The sequence below is a fragment of the Crocodylus porosus genome, unplaced genomic scaffold (assembly GCF_001723895.1).
Source record: "Crocodylus porosus isolate Cpor-Errol unplaced genomic scaffold, CroPor_comp1, whole genome shotgun sequence".
In the NCBI taxonomy this organism is placed as follows: Eukaryota; Metazoa; Chordata; order Crocodylia; family Crocodylidae; genus Crocodylus; species Crocodylus porosus.
Window position 1 is genome coordinate 11,326,406 of NW_017728916.1, and position 18,836 is coordinate 11,345,241.

Sequence of the window (18,836 nt, forward strand, 5' to 3'; positions counted from 1 at the left end):
TGGCCAGAGCCTGGAATAGGCTTCCCAGAAGGTGGTGCTCTCACCTTCCCTGGAAATCTTTAAGAGGAGACTGGACAGGCACCTGGCTGGGGTCTTATGACCCCTCCTGCCCCCAGTGCTCCTTCCTGCCCATGGCAGGGGGTCTGACTAGATGATCTGTCTAGGTCCCTTCTCACTCATTGATTCTATGATTCTATTTTAATGCGCATTAAAGCATCATGTAAAAAAACGCTGTGCTTTTTACTTAATGCACATTAAAATACGCTGATGCACATTAAATGTCACTTAAAAAGTGTACACATTAGTTAATGAGCATTAAGTCAGGCCAATGCACATTTTTTTAGTACCTCACAATGGAGGTATTAGATTTAATGTGCATTAACTGTTACTCTCATCAGTGTCTATTTGGAAAACAGCACTTCCCTATAATGCAGGGAGTTTGTGCAATTAAATGCATGAATGATTGGATGTGTTCAACTACTTCTGGGACTGTATCAGTCCTTACACAGCCCTGATTTGGAGTGGACTGCAAACCAAAGCACTGATCCTTGACCATGCTGGTAACATTTGTAATCTGCCATGGCCATTGCTTGTTTTCTGCGGAGAAATGCAGTGGCACTGCACACCAGACATATGTCTCCCTTGGTGATGACTTACCATTAGCTAAGGAATAAGGGTCTGATCTGGCTCCCAGGGTATTGAGAGACACTGGAGATGAGGACCAGGATGCTGGCTGTGGCAGGGCATCACCTCCAAGGTCAGATTAAGCATGAAAACCTACATCTTCCTGGAAAACTGAACACAGTAAAAAATGGATCCTTTATCCATTTTGCATGGTAGGCATGGTGTCCTGCTTGGCACACCTGAATTCTACTGTAAAATTTTTCAGGCCTTGGAGATTTTTCCCCACTGAAAGGGTATTTAGTGGGATGAGTTTCATGCACAGAGTTTGTGCAGTAATAAAGGGATTCCATTTGGGCTTCAGAAACTGGATTTCTATTTCCATGCAGTGTACTTTTGTGCTGCTGCTTATAGCCGTATAGTGCATTGTCTACTCAGAGCTGTTACACAATCCCAAAGTGCATGGAGTTTTCCAGAAGCTTACTGGCACCATCATTCAAATTGCATTCCCTGCCCACCCTTTCCCTCCTTCAAATTGTGCCCCCCCATTTGGGCTGGATACAATGTCTTGACCAAAAGAGTCCCTGTCTGTGCCATTTCTTGAGTGTTTTGGGAGGACATTCTTCTGATAAGCCTAACTGAGATTTCGGGTTGTACTCTAAATGTATTAACTCCTACTCCATGGCCCTTTTCACTGCATCTTGGGATTTGCAATCTATTTAATCTATTTATGGTTCATCCTGAATCCTATTCTAAAGTGGCCTGTAAGTCCCAGTTTTAGTTTTCAGAAATACTAAATGCCCTAGAAACAGGGAAGTAAACATGGGGCACTGATCCATGATTCGGTCGGTGCCATACTGTCTCACCTTCTCAATGGCTTTCTTCTCCCTCTGTTGCTGCAAACTGTGCATCACCAGCTGCCAAAGGATGATGCAGAAATTTTGGAGAGTGGGGGGGAAGGAAGGCTGTCTGCTCAGCATTTGCATGTGTGCTTTTCCTCTTCAAAAGCCAGGCAGATTTGTAGTAAAAATGTTACTAGACCTTATGTCTAAATGTATCTCCTTGGGTTTTGCACCTCCGTTCTCTATCCTGATTAATGTCTTGTTAAAGATAAAGTCATTTTTTTATGATGAGAATGCAAAAGCTCTATTAGAGTCTCATGAAACAACCAACTAATCTGTTTCTGAAGCTTTAGAAGGAGAGTCCCTCAGGAATTAGGCTGTGATTTAGAAAAGTACTTCTGCACATGCTTAATTTTAAGCACATGTTGAAGTTCTGTTGGCTTCTGTGAGATTTCTGTCTGTGCTTAAGTGCTTTCCTGAATCACATTTCCTAAATGTGGCTGGTTTTTTAATTCACATATTTTGTATAAATCCTTTAGAGAGAGCAAGGCAGATCCTTACTGGAAAACTGATTCGATTGATTCTTGGTGTCTGCTAATCTTGAGCTGTCTTGTGGCCTTTTGGCTACAACAGGATTATTGTTCTTGGCCTTTGGTATTGTGCTGAGGGGGATTTTTGTCTGTCTTCTGTCTAATCCAGTCTTTGAATTGTTCATTTTTCCAACAAGCCTCTGTAACAAGATACCTTTATAAAACCATCACAGTGCTCATATGTTTTAGTAGCAAATTCATAGGGAAGGATGGAGCAGATGGAATTCCAGTGAGACTACTAGTCTGTTTTCCAGAGAAATTTATCAAAGTTAGTTTCACATGGAGTAGCTTATGCAGATTTTTATAATATTTTAGTTACATACCTTAAGTTCCTGTATCTCGACCTCTGTAGTTTCAGGTATTACTTTAGTCTGAGTTTTGATGAGGCATTTTTGTAGTCCCACAAAAAAGATGCCAGTTATTCCCTAAAGCAATAACAGCCACATACACACAGACTGTCAAGTGAAGGAAATACAAAAGCTTAAATAGCAGCATAAAAATGTAATTGATTATTCACTCTTTTGTCAGGATTCTGTCCAGCAATGGTTCTAAGACGTACCAAAGATTTTTTTCTAAGGGATGTTGCAATGTATGGGTTTGGAGAATTAGGGCTAGTTACAAATGGCTAAAGGCAGGGATTCATAAAATTCTGCTCCAATCCTCTTGTCCTTATAACTGTCACCTGCTCTAGTGGTTATAAGTAAATGCATGCAGACTATAATATGGCCATTATAAATCTATGGACATCTAGCCTTCAATTTCTGCTAGACTAGCAGATGAAGATTTTACTGTATGTTATTTCCCATGGATATTATATGTCACTGTCCAAAGTATAAATAGTTTTCCCAGTCTTAGCAAGTGCAGCCACCATAGGGCTTATGGAAGCAACAATCCAGGACTGCTCTTAGGGTTTGATTTAACTGAACACTGAACATTGGATATACAGTAATCCAACAAAGTCCTTAAGCATGTGCTTCATTTTAAGCATCCAAGTAGCCCCAGTGAAATTGAATCCTTCGCCAGTTAGTGAAGAATAATTATGCCTTGGAAAGAATTCACCTGGGGGGAACAATATGATTATGAAGAGGAAGCAGTAGTTAAAGTCCCTGAGAGCTTGCTCTGGCAATGAAAGTAATGGAAGACTTGGATTCTGTTTCTAGCTTTGATCTTCTGTGTGATGTTGGGCAGGTCATTTAAGCCTGTCCCTGCCCCAGTTTCTCCCTCTGTCTAATGGAGTAGTTATATCTACCCCTCAGGGTTATTCATCAGTTATGTCAAAATACATGAAGATAAAGATCTCTAGATCCCAAATCTTATCCTTGGAGGTCCCCCATCCAATACTGTCTAGCCCAGCCCTGAAGTTTAATACCCAGTGCAGGAGGGCTACAGTACATGGGGAAGCCCATTTGATTTTTCTCATGTCACTGGGACCAGAGCACCAATTACTTTTGCTTATAAGAAACTGGGCCAAAACCACAGGTTACTGAAAGAAACCGTCTGATGGTAATACTGTTATAGAGGCGGGCAATTATTTCGGGCGGCAGGCCACTTACTGAGTTTTGGCAAGCCATTGAGGGCCACATGACAGGCAGCCAGGGGCAGATAGATATTAATTTACTACATTTTTAGGGGCCCCATGGGCTGAACAGAATGGCTTGGTGGGCCACATCTGGCCCATGGGCCATATTTTGCCCACCCCTGTGTTAGGAAGTAACTTTTTAAGTTATGCTGCATTCAAACTAATGGTATAGAGATAAAAGCACTCCTGTGTTGTGACCCGCCCCTGTACTTTCTAGTTGTTCAGCTGTAGATGCTTTAGCAAAAAACAATTGTACTTACATTTTTAAAGTCATGTATTTCCAAGATTTCCTCACTGCCATTCCCAGTTCTAAATGACTCAGTTCTTGTTAGAGGCTCTATCTCCATCAAAATAGTCTTCTTCTCACCATTGCTAAAGAATGTATGCTCCATGTCATATATCTAGGAGGATGAGTAAATAAATGGAGACTAACAGGTGCACCCAATTCTTTTAGTTTTTACTGAATAAACAGTAGTTTTACAGTATGCTTCTGTAGTATTCCCTGAAGTAATAACAATGCTACTAAGCAATTAATCCAAGGGGCCAGGTCATCTCTGCCTTCTAATGTCTGCTGGTTCTTTAACGGCTTCTTGGTTCATTTGGGGAACAATCCTGCCCTGAGTAGAGACAAAATACCCTGAATTTCCATGTTTACATCCCATTGAGACAGATGTAGGAAACCTAAGACAGAGATTGACCTGACTGGGAGTCTTATTGGAGTCAGCAGTCCAGGATCAGGCCCCCAGCCTATATAAATAGTATTAGTATCATGCCCCATTGTTCAGATATGGATTTTGAACATCTCAGTATTGGTCTTTCCCAACAGCAGGTGGTAGGAGAAGGTAGTTTTCAAACTCTCCAGAGTTACACCATAATTGGAAGAGTAGAACATGCTTGGGCCCATCTAGTCGGTATCCAGATGCTGACAGTGTCTGATACCAGCAGCTTCAAACATAGATGCAAGAAGCCCCAAGGTGAATAGTTATGGAGTAGCCTGCTCATAGGGGAAGTTTCTCACTGGCTCTTCTAGTTGGCAGGTAGCTCATGCCCTGAAGTTTGAGGAGTTTCTCTTTCTCTCTTTTTAATGTGTTAAAGTTGGCTTCATGCCACTGTGGATGTTTCCATTCCCACGCTCCATGCATAATGTTTTGTTGAGAATACTGTTAAGCTCTTGTCCCCAGTAATATCTTGTGGCAGTGAGTTCCGTAGGTCAACTGTGCAATGCATGAGAGAGTTCCCTGCTGCTTGTTTTTAAATATTGTGTCTTTTACTTTGAAAGGTTCCCTGTTTAACAAAGGACCTCAGTATTTACTCCCTTTTTTCCCTTGGATGCAGCCCTAGAACGTACTTCTTTCTTTGTTTTAACCCATCCTTGATTGCAAAGCTTGCTTCAAGGCTTCATTTTTCCCTTGTGTCCCCCAGAAGACAGGCTGTGCCAGGAAGGTGAAAGCAGGTTCAGGAAAAGAAAAATTAGTGTGAATGGGTGGTGAGGGAGTAAGGAACAATTGTTGTTATTGTCTTTGTCTCTGTACAGTTAATGCTACCCACATATTTTATTTAGTGAAATGTCTGCAGATTTAAATAAAGTAATGCCAGAGCAATAGTGTTTCTTTCATATTTAATGCTCAAATGAGTGTTTAATCCCTCAGGTCCCCACTAGGGGCCTCTCCATACATTCTGGAACTCTGTCTCTGCATACCGCACCTTTTCCAAGGGTGGATTGCAGTGATGTAGGCTGGTCAAAAGCTTATACAGGCTAAAGTCTTCTTTGTGCTGTGCTGAGATACTCCATTCCAAGCTGACATAGGGGTGCTAAGTCTGGGAGTTAGATAACTCCTTCCTCCTTTTAATGCAAGTGCCCTAGCTCTCAAGGGCAGGGGAGAGATGACTTAGGAAACTGGCCAGCCCAGGCCCTGTGCTCCTAAGGGGAATCCAATCCATCCCTGAATCAGGGGATGTAGTGGAAGCTCAGCATTTTGGGCCACCCCTGCCTCAAGGTCCTGTGTTGTGCAGATTGCTGTGAGTAGCTCTAACAAGAATTCCACTGTACCCCTGCCCTTGGGAGCCTGTGATGCCTCCTTTTTTCCCTCCAAAAGAGCCATAACAATTGCGCTCCAGTTATCCACATGGCTGGCATGTAATCAGGCCCTTGACAATCTAGACCTTTGTACTTGCAGTGCATACAATAAAGATACTCAATCAGCCTTTTTTCTATGCAGTTTTTATTTTAGCATTTCAGTGCATTTAACCCTATGGATCTTTTGCTTGGTTATTTGATTCTTTTGGATTTTGGGATTGCAGTAGCAGTTAAAAGACTTTGTCTGTAGTTATTAATTTATATTCAGGGGGAAAGAGTTGTTTTCCTAAAACAGAACCTGAAAACTCAGGGTTGGCTTAGAATCAATACAGCATTGTAATAAAATAACCTCTGCTAGGAAGGGTTCCACTGCAGCGGGTGCACAAACAGGAGCTCTGACTGCTGATGGATGTTTTTCTGCCACCAAGTCCGCTGATAGGAGCAAACCCATAGCTACATTCATTGCAACAGCAAACTGTTACATAGCAGTGAAGGCCTCAGAGTGAGGTATGTGCAGGTTGGCAGGGAGTGAGTTAATCTGTTTTACATTGGTTGTTGAATACACCTAAGTGTGGATGCTTGTATTGGGAGGAGCAGGGCTGGGCCAGGCTAGATGTATGGATGTATTCAGTCCTCTCTCTGCTTCCCTCCCTTAGCCCTAGTAATGGAAGGCTGCACTCTCCAAAGTGCGGGGTGCAGCACCCTGAGGGATACTTGTATGAGGTGCTGAGGGCTGGAGTGGCAGGAACTCTAGGAGCAAGTGTGCAGCTGACAGCATGCTTCCTTCTTCCTTTCTCCTTAGAAGTTGCTTGAAATTTGTCCGAAGCCAGTCCCCTTGTGCACCACAGCTTTGGCTGAGGAAGCTCTCACTTTGCTTGTGTTTGGCCTGTCAAGGGCTGGGCTCTCCTTTTCAATTTGTTTCAGCTCAGAGGGGTTTAAACTCCACCTAAGCTTGCAGCACCATTGCCAGCTGCTGTTGATTTGTCTGTCCAGCCTGGAGGAAGACAAGGAGACTTTATAAGGAAAGGAATCCTAGGCAAGATGGGCACTGCAGTGATCCAGTGGCTGAAGTTGCCTACTGGGTAACAGAATACATGATTTTTTAAAAATTGGAGCCAGCACTGCAAGTGAAGCCTTTGACGAATGCACTGTTTGACCTGAGCAGTTAACTGCCACATAAGGCTTTGCTGGTGTTTCCATTAGGCAGAGAAATTGTTGCTGAAGCAAGTGTTCTTTGGTGCTGTCCTGTTTATTCATCAGAAACCAGAGGACCCTGTTTCCCTGGGCATGGGAGGATCAAGCAGGGGCAGTTTCCTTTGCTCACACTGTCCAGCCTGCCTTTCCAAGAAATGCCACCCCCCCCCCTCCCCCGGCAGGGATTTTCCAAAAACTCTTTCTTTTGCTATTTGCAGCTTTCTCCTTCTCATGCAGACCACAGTACCAAGCAATTACTTAGCTCCTTTGCATTTCCAGCCAGGTTCAAGGAAACCCCTCATACCTCCACAGCTGCTAAGGTTTCCCTGTGCAGCGAGGTGCCTTGGGCAGTGGCTTCTGTTGCCCTCTCCTTCCATTTATCTTGAAAAAAGAGGAGAGGAGCCCTAACAAGGTCTGTGATTATCTGTGGTTAAATTTATGAAGCAACTCTTTGATCTATAGCTTCCAACAGAACAGTATGCCACATCTCTCGTACTTTTCCTGTACCAGGACACGAGTGAGCAGAGTTAACAGTGCATCACTGATACAGTTCCTACTACTCATCACAGGTACCTGCTGCGGCTAGCTTCGGATGGTACGAGGAGCCCTCCTGTCTCTGTGGATGCCTGACCCTTGCTGGATGAATAGCAGCAGATGCTATTTGAAGCATAACGCTGATCCTACCAGAGCTGCCTTGGGGATTCTGTTTTCAGGATCAAACGGTGCTTCACTAAAGAGAAGCTTTGAGTAAAGGGCTCAGTCAGAGACCAATGAAGAGCTGACAGAGGTGCCTGGTTGAAAATTTGTTAATGACTTCAGCAGAGTGGCCAAGGGCTGGCAAAGCCCAATTCCCAGTCTCATCCTGGGAGGCAGCCTCTCTGGCTCAGGTCTGAGGCATATTGCGGGAGTGGTATCCGAGGAGCTTTACAGCTATCAGTGCTGTACTTCCCCTCTGGATAAAAGCAGGCATGTATCTCTAGGGCTGTCAGTTGGTACTTTTCATGATCCTTCTAATCTTTCTTTTTAACAGGAAAGACAGGCTGGCCTATGGACTGGCAACGGGCTGTCGAGCTCCTCTCTGTCAGGCAGATAACTTGATCCCCAGTGACAAAGTCCTCATCAGCTTGTGGTAGGCCAGGCCTGTGTGAGGTGAGTTTGGAGGGTCTCAATTTATTTCCTGGTAGACACTTATACACACCACCACCAGCTGAACCTGGCATTGTGCCGGTAGTCTTGGCAGAGCCAGGCATTGAGTGGTGATGTGTGGAAGCTTATACTGCACTGCTGTGTTGCCTCCAGGGTTGTCAAGTCAAATGTTCAGGCTGTTTATGGAGTAAACACTTGGGAGTGCGGCCTTTCTCTGTGCTCACACCTTCTCATGATTGTGACATTAGCAACAACAGGGTAGCTTCACAACTAGGGATATCAGTGCTGCTTTCAGACAGGTTTAATGCCTTTCACCAGGCTGTGCGGTTCTGGCTCTAAACACATTCCTGGTTACAGGTATACAGCCCACCTATGATGCAAGGATCCTTAAACACTGAGGAGAGAAAAAAGTCATTTGTTCAGCCATTTGCTTCATTGATAAGAGTATTAATTCAGAGTTCTTGTGAAACACTTTTCATCAGTAGATTTGAATGCACTTTAGGTCAGTATCATTCTCCCCATTTTATAGATGGAAAAACCGAGGCACAGAGTGAGAAAGTGGCTTACCTGAGGTCACCCAGAAACCAATAGCCGAGAAGGGAATAGAATCTAAATATGGTGAGTCCCAGGAAGATGCTGTAACAAGTAGACAACTGTGCATCCTGCTTTAAAAAATGCAACTGTATTAAGAATATAATGCATCTCCCAGCTAATCATGACTATTTCTCCATAGCCAGCTACAGGGTTTTTGTTTTGTTTTTATGAAGACATTGATAGATCTTATTGTATGGAAGAATTGGGTTAAAGACTAGAAATTGTTGGTATGCTGCTTGTTTTGGCTGACAAACTACAGGCTGGGCTTTATATCAGCCATGGAAAAAATGCTGTAGGCCTACTTTAGAATCCCTCTCTATTTAAGAGGAATGCTTTTTTTCCCTGTAAGTATGGCCAATAACCTACTTGGAGGCTTTGCTTAGCTGCATGATATTTGAAGAAATGTGAACTTTTTAATTGGGTTAAAGGTACTGATAATTGAGAATTGTCTTAGAATTTTAAAATCTGGTGCAGATGCAGCCCTTTGCATTGTGATAATCACCTTTTGTTATTTACCTTGTCATCTTTGTTCCGTTAATGGAATGTTATTAATGGCTAATGGCTCAGGTTAATTCAATGTTAATGTGTAAAGTGTGTGTATGGTTCCTAAGGCATCCCACAAAGGGGAATAATTTGTTTATTATTACTGCTGTGCTTTTTTTGAGTCACACAGAGGGAGCAGGATGGGATTTTTCTTTTTACTCTTAATGTATTTTTTTTAAATATTAGAAATTCAAGCTTCGTCTGTCTTGATTTTCTTGGAAGACTCTATGGACAGCTGAAGAAATTGTTGTTTTGTAACTTCATAAGAAACAGAAACTGAAGAAACTGAGAGAAAAGTGCTGTTTAGTTGGCTATTTAAAATGGAGTCTTTTTGCTGTTGCTTTTGTTAACACCAATTTTATGTCCCTAAAGCTGCTGGGGAAAAAAGCTGTTTTTGTGAAAAATAAAAAAACAAAAACCCTTAACATCAAAAACCAAAAGAAACTTCACTTTAGGGCCATTTTAAATTCTTCTAGCAAGATGAAAGAAGCAAAGAATCACTATTTCTACCATGAGGAAACAGGCAGGAAACTCCCTCTGTTTCTCAGGCTTTGATTTTGTATGCTAATTAAACAAAGGGCACAGGCCTTTGTACACGCCACATTTTTTGCCCTTTCTTGCACTGCAGCGGCATCACTGTTTGCATGAGTGTGTTTTCCGGATGCTTTAAAAGTAGTTCTGGCACATTAAAGTGAAACCCCTCAGATGTAGTTTGGTTTGGCTCACCACAAATTAAAGCATCATGTCCATGGATTTGTTGTGTGTAAACACAAAAGCACTCAAAGATGTGTAATGAGCCCCTTTGTCCACCAGATGGTGCTGTGACTTTTTTGTAGCTCAACCCTTCAAATTGCTTCTGCTTTTGAATTGCTTCCTCTTTTTTTTTTTCTTGTGCCATTTGTTGGCTCTGTGCTCCCACATCTGCAAGGTAGGGCATGGGATGGCAGGCCATGGACTGGGAGGCGGTGCTGGACGGTCCCGTTCTCCTGCGGTGCTGGCCGGGACCGGGGCTAAATTCACTTTAAAACCAAGTGCGTGCAAACACAGATGCAACACTCCAAAGCTTAATTTGTTTGAAAACCTAGTGGATGCAAACACTGATGCAACACTCCAAAATAAACAAATTAAAATTTTATAAATCTATTTAATTTAATGAGGATTAAACCCCATGGTGTGTACAGATGCCCCTCTACCATGAGGAAACAAGCAGGAAGCTCTCTTTATTTCTCAGCCTTTGATTTTCTATCCTAATGAAACATAAAGGTACAAGTACAACTTCTAATTTTCTGGTCGCTATTGTTTTAATAATTAAAAGATCAGGATATTTTCTCTCCTCCTCCCAGGAACAACATGATTTAATAACTGCATCACAATATTAAATGGCCTCTATTGAATGCTTTTTAGTATCTTTATTTTCTGCTGTTTATTCTGGGGATAATTGCAAGTAATATTCCTATCCCTGATGGCATTCATCTATTTGCATTTGGTTAATGTTGTGTTTTCTTTTGCTTCACCCTTTGCTCTGTGTTTCTTAAACACCCCAAACCAGGACAGTTTAGCTCTATCATTTCTTTGTGCTGCAGTAGCAGTGCTGACTCCCTAGTGTGATAACCCTTTGGATGCTCTACTTATCAATACTTATCAATACTTATTCCTCAATGTAGTCTTAATCTGCCAGTGTGCAGAATATACTTTTTCAAAGGGTTAACAGCTTATGCTCCCTTTAGTTGAGAGGCATCATATATTGAGAGGAACAATAGAGACTTTATAAAGTCTTGGCAGCAGCATAGAAGTGTGCGGCCGTTTGATGATAAGAAAATAAATTTTTAGAAAGTGGGATCCTTCTTGTCAGGATAGAGTGACTCTGCTCAGCCTGAGTGGTGTGACACCATCCTTCTAAATGCACATTCTGCTTTGAAAACCTGGTCTTAGGACACGGGTATGAACTCTGGAGGGGGGTTTCTTTTTTTTACAGATAACTTAAGACATCTTAGCTAATCCTGTTCCTGTGGAGTTCCACTGGCCATGTATGTCTAGGGATGGAACTTCTAGCACCATCACCCACATAGAACTGTCTTTATCTCCTGGGCCTCTCCTGGATCAGCACAGTTCTTTCTGTACATCAGACAAGTGTCCAGAAAGGTTATATCTAAGCGTGGATTCATGTATTACTGCTGAGAGGCCACCCAGAGACCCATAGACACAATCAATAGCTTTATCACTTGTCCTCAAAACCTTCACCATACCTTTTTTTTAAGGTCATCCATTCCTCTGGCTCCTAGACAAAAGGTCTGATATGTTTTTGTCTTAGGTTCTCCTTGAGTATAGGAAAGGTGCTTTCAGCTTTACAGCAGCAGCTGAGACAAGGGGGTGCTAGAGGCAGTTTTGGCCAGAGTCGGGGCAAGATGCAGGTAGTTCAAAAGAGGCTGAGTTGTGGTGGACTTGCATCTGGTGATTATGCACCTCATTACATCCCCCTAACAGTACCCAAGCAGGAGCAGGAATTAGGGCAACCATCAATTGTAGCAGACAGCAATCCCTAAAAGGGAGGAAGACAAACTGCTCCCCTCTGCATCTGTCCAAGCCTCTTCAGAGACAGACACATCCCAGAAGCAGTTCATGATACTTTGTTGAGGAAAGAGTTGGCTGACTAGGTGAGAGCTCCCTCGATTCCACACTGTCAAGCTGGTGGCCCCAGGAGATCAGTATACCAGCCTTGCTGAGCTGAAGTCATGCTGCATGCTAAGAGTTATTCCTCTCAAGGCAAGGAAAAGAAAAAGGAGCCAAACTTTCCTCAGCCAGTAGCAGAAGCATTGTATGCAACCAAATGTTATATCAGAGCTCTTAGCTGAACTCTAAAATAAACATACTGCTTGGCAAAGGGTCTGTGTGGGATCTGAATGGAATGAAAATATCTTCACCAGATGTATGCTCAGAATAAGGCTGTTGATTTTAAACAGATGCAGTCAAGTAAAATAATAGGAAAAGCAAGACCAGGCTTCTAAGGAACCCCAGGCTGGCAAGAGCTTTTCAGGTGCCCACATGAGTGATGCAAGTGTCACATGTTAAGTGCTTCATGTAAGTCCTCCTTCCCTCCATCCCCACAGTGTCTTCTATCACCATTGCCTACCCACCAAGACAAAACTTGTCCCTGCACAAAGGGCACAAGGCTGGTGTATGTACAACTGAAAGCCCACTTCAGTGTCTAGACTAGGACGGAAGTGATTCTCAAGCAGCGTGTAGGCCATACATCAACCCTCTACCCTAAGTTGCACATCTCCTACAGGGTGATTGGACAGTTGGGATGCTACCCTGGTTTCTCACATTGCTTTTAAAACAATGTCTTCTACCAGCTGGTCTAGCAACCTCCCATCAGAGACTTTCCTTGGGTCAGACAGCATTCTACTGAGATGGTATGTATGATGCGGCCAGTATCTCTTTTGGGATTTTCTTTGTGATGGTGAGAGGATTAAAGCAGGTACAAAGTGCCTTGTTGGCAAAGCAGCTAGGATTCCTTCTTGGGCTGTCCAAAGGGGCTGAGCTTATAGGGCAGTGGGTATGCGCTGACTCTGCCTAAGGCTTACATTGGTGAGTTTTTTCGAAGTTGGAGATGAGGACTTATGTCTGACTGAGTAGAAGTACAAATCCATTTGCTTGTTGGACTGAGGGTACTTTTACACGTGCTCTGGGGGGGATGGGGGAGTGGCGCTTTAATCAGAGTGGTTCTGAGAGCTGCTCTAATTAAAGCACCACAGTGTCTCGCGTATCAGCATCCCTATGCTTCAAAATGGTGGTGGGGGTACTTGAACTAAAGCTCATTTGACAAGCTTTACTTCAAGCATTCCTTCCGCCATTTTGAAGTGCAGGCACACCAATACACGAGACATAGGAGGCTGCTGGAACATGATAACTACCGTGCTCTAACAGATTTGATTAATTGAAGTGCATTGGAACAGCACATGGGAGCAGCCTCCACACTTGTGTACAAGTACCTGAGTGCAACCCTGGCTTTCTCTGGGAAGGAGCACAGTCATGGAAGTTATGGTATCATCATTATCTGAGAGAATGTCTCATGCCTAACCCTTCCCACAAAAGAGCAAGGAGACAGCACTGAGTAGTTTCTGGCCTGGAGGTTATGACACTTGCTGAAGAGATGGGAGAGGTGAATTAGGGCCATAGACTGGTTAGGGTAAAGGGGACTTCCTTTTGTGTAAATTGTAATTTACATTAAATGCACTGCAATTATATTTTCAAAGAGGGACCTAATCCAAATGTAATCCAGGTACACCCAAGGGTGTGCCCTATTTTCAATCAGATGGGACAGGTAGGCAGGAGGTGGGTGCTGTGAGAGGGATGCCAGAATTTCGAGCAGATCCCTCTTTCCTCTGTAGAGTTAGCCCAAACCCAAAGTTCTTAACTATATACAATTTATTGAGTTACCAACATATACATATATACACATATATATATATATATAAAAACTCTTGAAGATAGACATAATTACAGATATAAATACAAATATACCTATAAAGGTCTATTAGCTGGAGGAAGTCACCCCTAGGGAGGGCATTTGGGTAAGTACCTGTGCCTCAGGCCCAGAAGTGGGGTGGACCCCAGGACAGTCAATCCAGCAAGTTTATACCACAAGTGAGTTAGTTAATAAAGACATCCTTGCAGAGCCCATTACACAGAATTAATACACCCAACTATAACACCAAAAATAACAATAGATACCAAATAGGAAACATAACCATACCAGATATTAGACGCACCCTATCTGGGTTCCAACCACTTGGTCCCTCAAATGGGATAGGGTCTTCTACCCCTAGGCCTACTCCCTGCCAGGGTCCCTTGCCCGGGGGCACCTCCCCTGCAGGACCCGCGTTCCCGGCAACTCACAGTCCTTCCTCTGGGGGCTGTCAATCTGGCCTCTGGGTCCCTACACCATCTCAGGCCTCCTGGAGCCATTGGCTTCAAGTTGAGGGTTCTTCCCTCTGGGCCGTAGGCCCCACATTGGGCACCCAAGGAGCTCCTATGGGAGCTGAGCCCTCACTGACTCTGGTTCCTCAGCCTCACACCATGGATCTCTCCCCTTCCTGGGCCCTGCTCGGGGCACCAGGGCTCTTAATGCTGAGCCACACTATAGGGCTCTAGTTATCTGGCCAAGAGCCAGGGCTAACTTGAGCCACCTTGAGCTGTTCCCAGGGCTGACTCTCTGTGCACTGACCTGTGCACCATATGGGGCCCAAGCAGCCTTGAGCTGCTCCCAGGGCCGGTTCTCCATGGGCCACTTGCGTACTTCCCTGCCCAGCTGCCTGACGGAGTTATGGACCTGAGCCTCCCTGCTGCGGCTCCCAAGGCCCAGGCCTGTGCACCGCCCTGTGCACCATGGGACTTGCCGGCCCTCTGTGGTTGCAGGCTCAAGCCTCTGTTCATGGCTCCTAGAGCCCTGGCTCAGTGTGCCGAAATGTCCCTGGCCCTGGCTCAGTGTCCCACTGGGGTTGCAGGCTCAAACTGCCACTTGCGACTCCCAAAGCCTGGATTCTGTGCACCATGATGTGCCTGAGTGGTCTCACATTGCTCCCAGGGTCGGGTCTCTGTGCACCATCCCCAGGTGCCGTCCTCAGCCTAAGCTTTCTCGCACCACTCCCAAGGCTTCTCCTTCAGTAGTGGAATTAGGAGCCTTGGGCCTATTGCCCCCCTGGGGAAGAACTCCCCAGCTTAAGTCCCTCACTGCATCTCTTCCCCAGCCTGCTGAGCACACTCCCCTTTTATACTCTTGAGGGGCTCCACCCCTGAAGTTCTCTGGACCCGGCTGGTGCAGTTCCCATCCAGGTCCAGTTGCTTCTTGCCCCCTCCCTTTGGAAAAGGGTGGGCATTGCTTCCCTTGTGCTGCCTCTGGATTGGTGGGTGGGCTCCACCGATCAAACAGCAGACCCTTGATTCTGGGACTTAACCCAAGCTCTGAAAAGGTAAGCCTGCTACACTAACATATAGGAAAATTCCTGCATCTCTGTTTGTCTATATTTTTCCTGTTTGTAAAATTTGTATTGTTTTAAAAAATAAGGGCATGTGCCCTATACATGTACTCCAGGATGGAGCAGGGGATGCTTTAATTAGAGTGGTTCTAAGAGCTGCTCCAATTAAAGCACCCACAGCATCATGTGTATTCAGCATCCCATGCTTCAAAATGGCAGCGGGCATGCTTTGACTAAAGCTTTTTTGATGAGCTTTAGTTTAAGTGCCCCTGCCACCATTTGGAAATGCAGGGACGCTGAATTCATGTGAAGTGGAGGCTGCTGGAGGGTGCTAATTAGCATGCATTGGAGCAGAGTCCATCACATGTATAGGTGCCCTAAGATTTGTAAGCTTCATGCATCAGAGTATATGCTGGTCAGGAAAGAATGTTACTGCACAGTGCAGTATAGCTAGCATCAGGGGCTAAAACATGGGTGTTTTAGGCCTTCATTTAAAGCATCTGGCATTGGCCACTGCCTGTGGATAGGAACTGAAACTGTGTAGCTCACAGAAAATTGTGATGATGTTGTATATCTTGCATTCCTAATTGGCAGCATAGGAAAATGGTGTGAGAAGGAATTGTGTTGGGAGGGAAGGCAGCCAGCCAGTCCCAAGTTCTTTGGCTTCACAACAAATGGCTTTTAAGGCATTGCTATTTGAACACCTAATCAAACTGCAAACACATGCCCAAGCATGATATTCCCAAAGAAGTGGAATTACCCAGCGGAACTGAAAAATACTGGGCCAGAAGAGCCTTACTCCAGGGGTTATTTTGACCCTTGATGAAACTATACTTCAACCTACCTTGCACTACACTAGACGTAACGCATGTAAAAGTTCTGCAGGTTTGGGAACCTGGGAAAAGCTAACACAGTGCAGTTAGCAGAAACCCCTCCTCCAGGAGAAAATTTGTCTCACCATCCCTTTATATTTCAGACACGTTAAAGAAATATAATCCATGACAATCAATCACTGCAGTATTCTGGCTTTCTCTCCTTTTTATGTGGTGACATAATGACTTTTCCCTCAGTTTCTGGCAAGTTAATTCAAATAAAATGGAAAATATTTTCTTACTTGTCATAAAATTTGTTGCCAGTGACATTAAGTAACTTTAACTCTTTATGGAAAAGATCCCATCCCCTGAGATTATCAACTCTGAAAAGAATACATTGTCTAAATAACCCCATGTAAACTATAAAAAAGAGCACTGATTTTTTTGGTGTAATAAAATTTTTAACACAATCTTGCCTAGATTTTTAGGTGTGGAATTAGCAGTTCTGATGGGTGGAAACTAGTAGAGTGATTGCTGGCTCTTAGGATGCAAAAACGGTATTCTAAAATACTGGATCAGAGGATATTTACTCACTTTTTTAGGCGCTGAGTTCCAGAAATATCTGACACCAAAAAATATCAGAACAAGAAAAATCACCAGTATGCAGAGCGGTCCGCAGATCTTGCATCTTTTGCAGATCTTTCTCGTCTTAGTTGATTCTGCCTAAGTAATTACAGAATAACAAAGCAAGTGGTTTGCTTACCGTTCCAAGAAATGGTGAAAACACATGTATATCAGACTGCTATTGTGTCCTAAGTAATAAATATCATATGGGAAATTCTGTTTTGGTAAAGAAAATCATTAACTTACATCTAGAAAGTGACAGTCCTCAGGTTTCTCCTGAGAATTCTTTTCCATGATCTCTAACTGAAAATTTCTTCTTTCACTGTGAGGAGACGACAGAGAGACCACTTCTGAGGTGGAGTTACAAAAGCTCTGGGCTGCACATGCCAGCAGGGAGAAACTCTCTGTTACTATGACTCCAGTATGACATGCTAAAGCCAGCTTTACCATAGGAGGCTATATAGTGCATCAGCTTAAGAGTGAATGTTTGCTGGCATTGAAGGGTATAAGGGCAAGTGGTTGCCTTATGGACTAGGAGAGTGACTAAGGGCAAGATCAAATGCAGCAGCTTTCACTGCTTCTGCAGCATCTGAGAATTTTATACATTTACTGAAACTAGAGAGAAGTAATTCCTGGCCCCTTCACTCCCCTCTCCCCCTTCACACCCTCTGCTTTCTTTTCTTCTCTATCTTTTCCAGCTGTATATCCCATCAGATATTCATTAAGTGCCTTAATGCAGACAGTTTTCCTTTAGTACTCCCTCATGCCTAACACCTGGGTGGATGAAATGAGCATGCTCTTGCCACAGCCCTGCTGGAGAGGCACTGGAGTGTAGCTGCTATTTGGGGATCCTTCATCTGACAGCACAAGGGTCACACATTTCTGGTGTAAGAAGATGATGGAATTCCCCTGACTTCAAAGGACATGGGTTTACCTTGGGGCTGAACCTCAGTGCAAACCTAAAGATGGAGTTCACCCTGGCAGTGTGCCTCGAATGCTCCTCCTGCCTGGAATTTGGAGGCATGCAGCACAGAACAAAAGGTGCAGCTAACCTGTGCACTTATTTTGTCTTCGCTGTGGAATCTCCTTGGCACTCCTTGGTTCCCAGACCATATCCCAGCAGACTGGTGAAGTCCCTCTATGCTGCAAGTGATGATCTTACAGGAGGATGTTTTGGGGGATTTTCCCAGTGAAGCACACAAAGGCTGCACAGGGGAGGAATCATGTAAAAGCATGTGGCTATTCTGCCCCCAGGTGTGCCAGGAGGTGATGCTGAGAGAACACACCCTGCTCCCTATGCACCCAATGCTGAAAAAAAATGTAATGTGGCCAACAGTTTGATGTCTGCCCAGGGCACATTCAGTATCAATCTTCTTCTTAGGTGTTCTGATAAAGCAGCATTTTTTCAGTATTTGAGGCACATGGAATAGGAGTAAGTATGTGGGGAGGGGTGTTTTTACTGTGTTACTGCTTAGGGAGAGCAGAGACAGTGCAGATGGGCCCAAGGAGTTTACTGAATGCCCTCTGTATTGATTAGAAATCTGTACTTTGGTTTACCAGGACTAGAGCTCTTTCATTATATACTCCTTATATTTGGAACCTGCTTTCCATTTTCCAGTGGGAAAGTCAGAGTACAAAGATGTAGTCAGCAGTTTTTGGATGAAATTCTTTGGTCAGAAAAATTGGTTTGTCAAAACTGAAACCTTCATAGGATTTTAGGAGTTCTGATGACTTTTCTCATGTTCAGGATGGACTTTCTGGTCAAAACAAAAGACAGTCCCCCCATGTGAGAACAGGTTAGGCAGTCACATGGCAAGTGGGAAACCCAGGTAGGTACAAGTCCCTGCTTTGCCTGCTTCAGACCCAGGGTTTGACTAACTTTCTAGCTGTTCTGTCTAACTACCAGGGTATAGCCTATCTGGATTTCTCACCTGTTGTTTTTTTCTTTTTTTTGGATTTGTCCCAACGCATGAAGAGAAAATATGTAACATTTTCAAAAGCATGCGAGGTAGAAAAACTGTTTTTTGCCTTCCTGAGTAGAGATACAAACTAGTTGTTCACACGCTATAAGGCAGAGGTGGGCAAAATGCGGCCCGTGGGCCAGATGCAGCCTGCCAGGCCATTCTATCTGGCCCACGGGGCCCCTAAAAAATTTAGAAAATTAATATGTATCTGCCCCTAGCTGCCTGTTATGTGGCCCTCAATGGCTTGCCAAAACTAAGTAAGTGGCCCTCTG

General features: G+C 44.0%; 1 protein-coding gene across 2 annotated transcripts in view; it reads right to left on the minus strand.

Annotated features, from left to right (window-relative positions):
• Window positions 1-16,988, minus strand: part of TNMD (tenomodulin) — a 24,642-nt gene extending 7,654 nt beyond the window's left edge. Inside the window, exons 1-4 of one of the 2 annotated variants that reach the window (XM_019536462.1) lie at window positions 16,847-16,987; window positions 16,571-16,699; window positions 3,893-4,033; window positions 2,377-2,478 (exon numbers count right to left, since the gene is read on the minus strand). In XM_019536462.1, the coding sequence (XP_019392007.1) occupies window positions 2,377-2,478; window positions 3,893-4,033; window positions 16,571-16,699; window positions 16,847-16,894 (420 nt within the window). In that variant the 5' untranslated portion in view covers window positions 16,895-16,987. Of the gene's footprint in view, window positions 1-2,376; window positions 2,479-3,892; window positions 4,034-16,570; window positions 16,700-16,846 lie in introns of both variants that reach the window. The other variant, XM_019536463.1, reaches the window with a different exon arrangement.
• Between the last annotated feature and the right edge of the window lie 1,848 nt (window positions 16,989-18,836).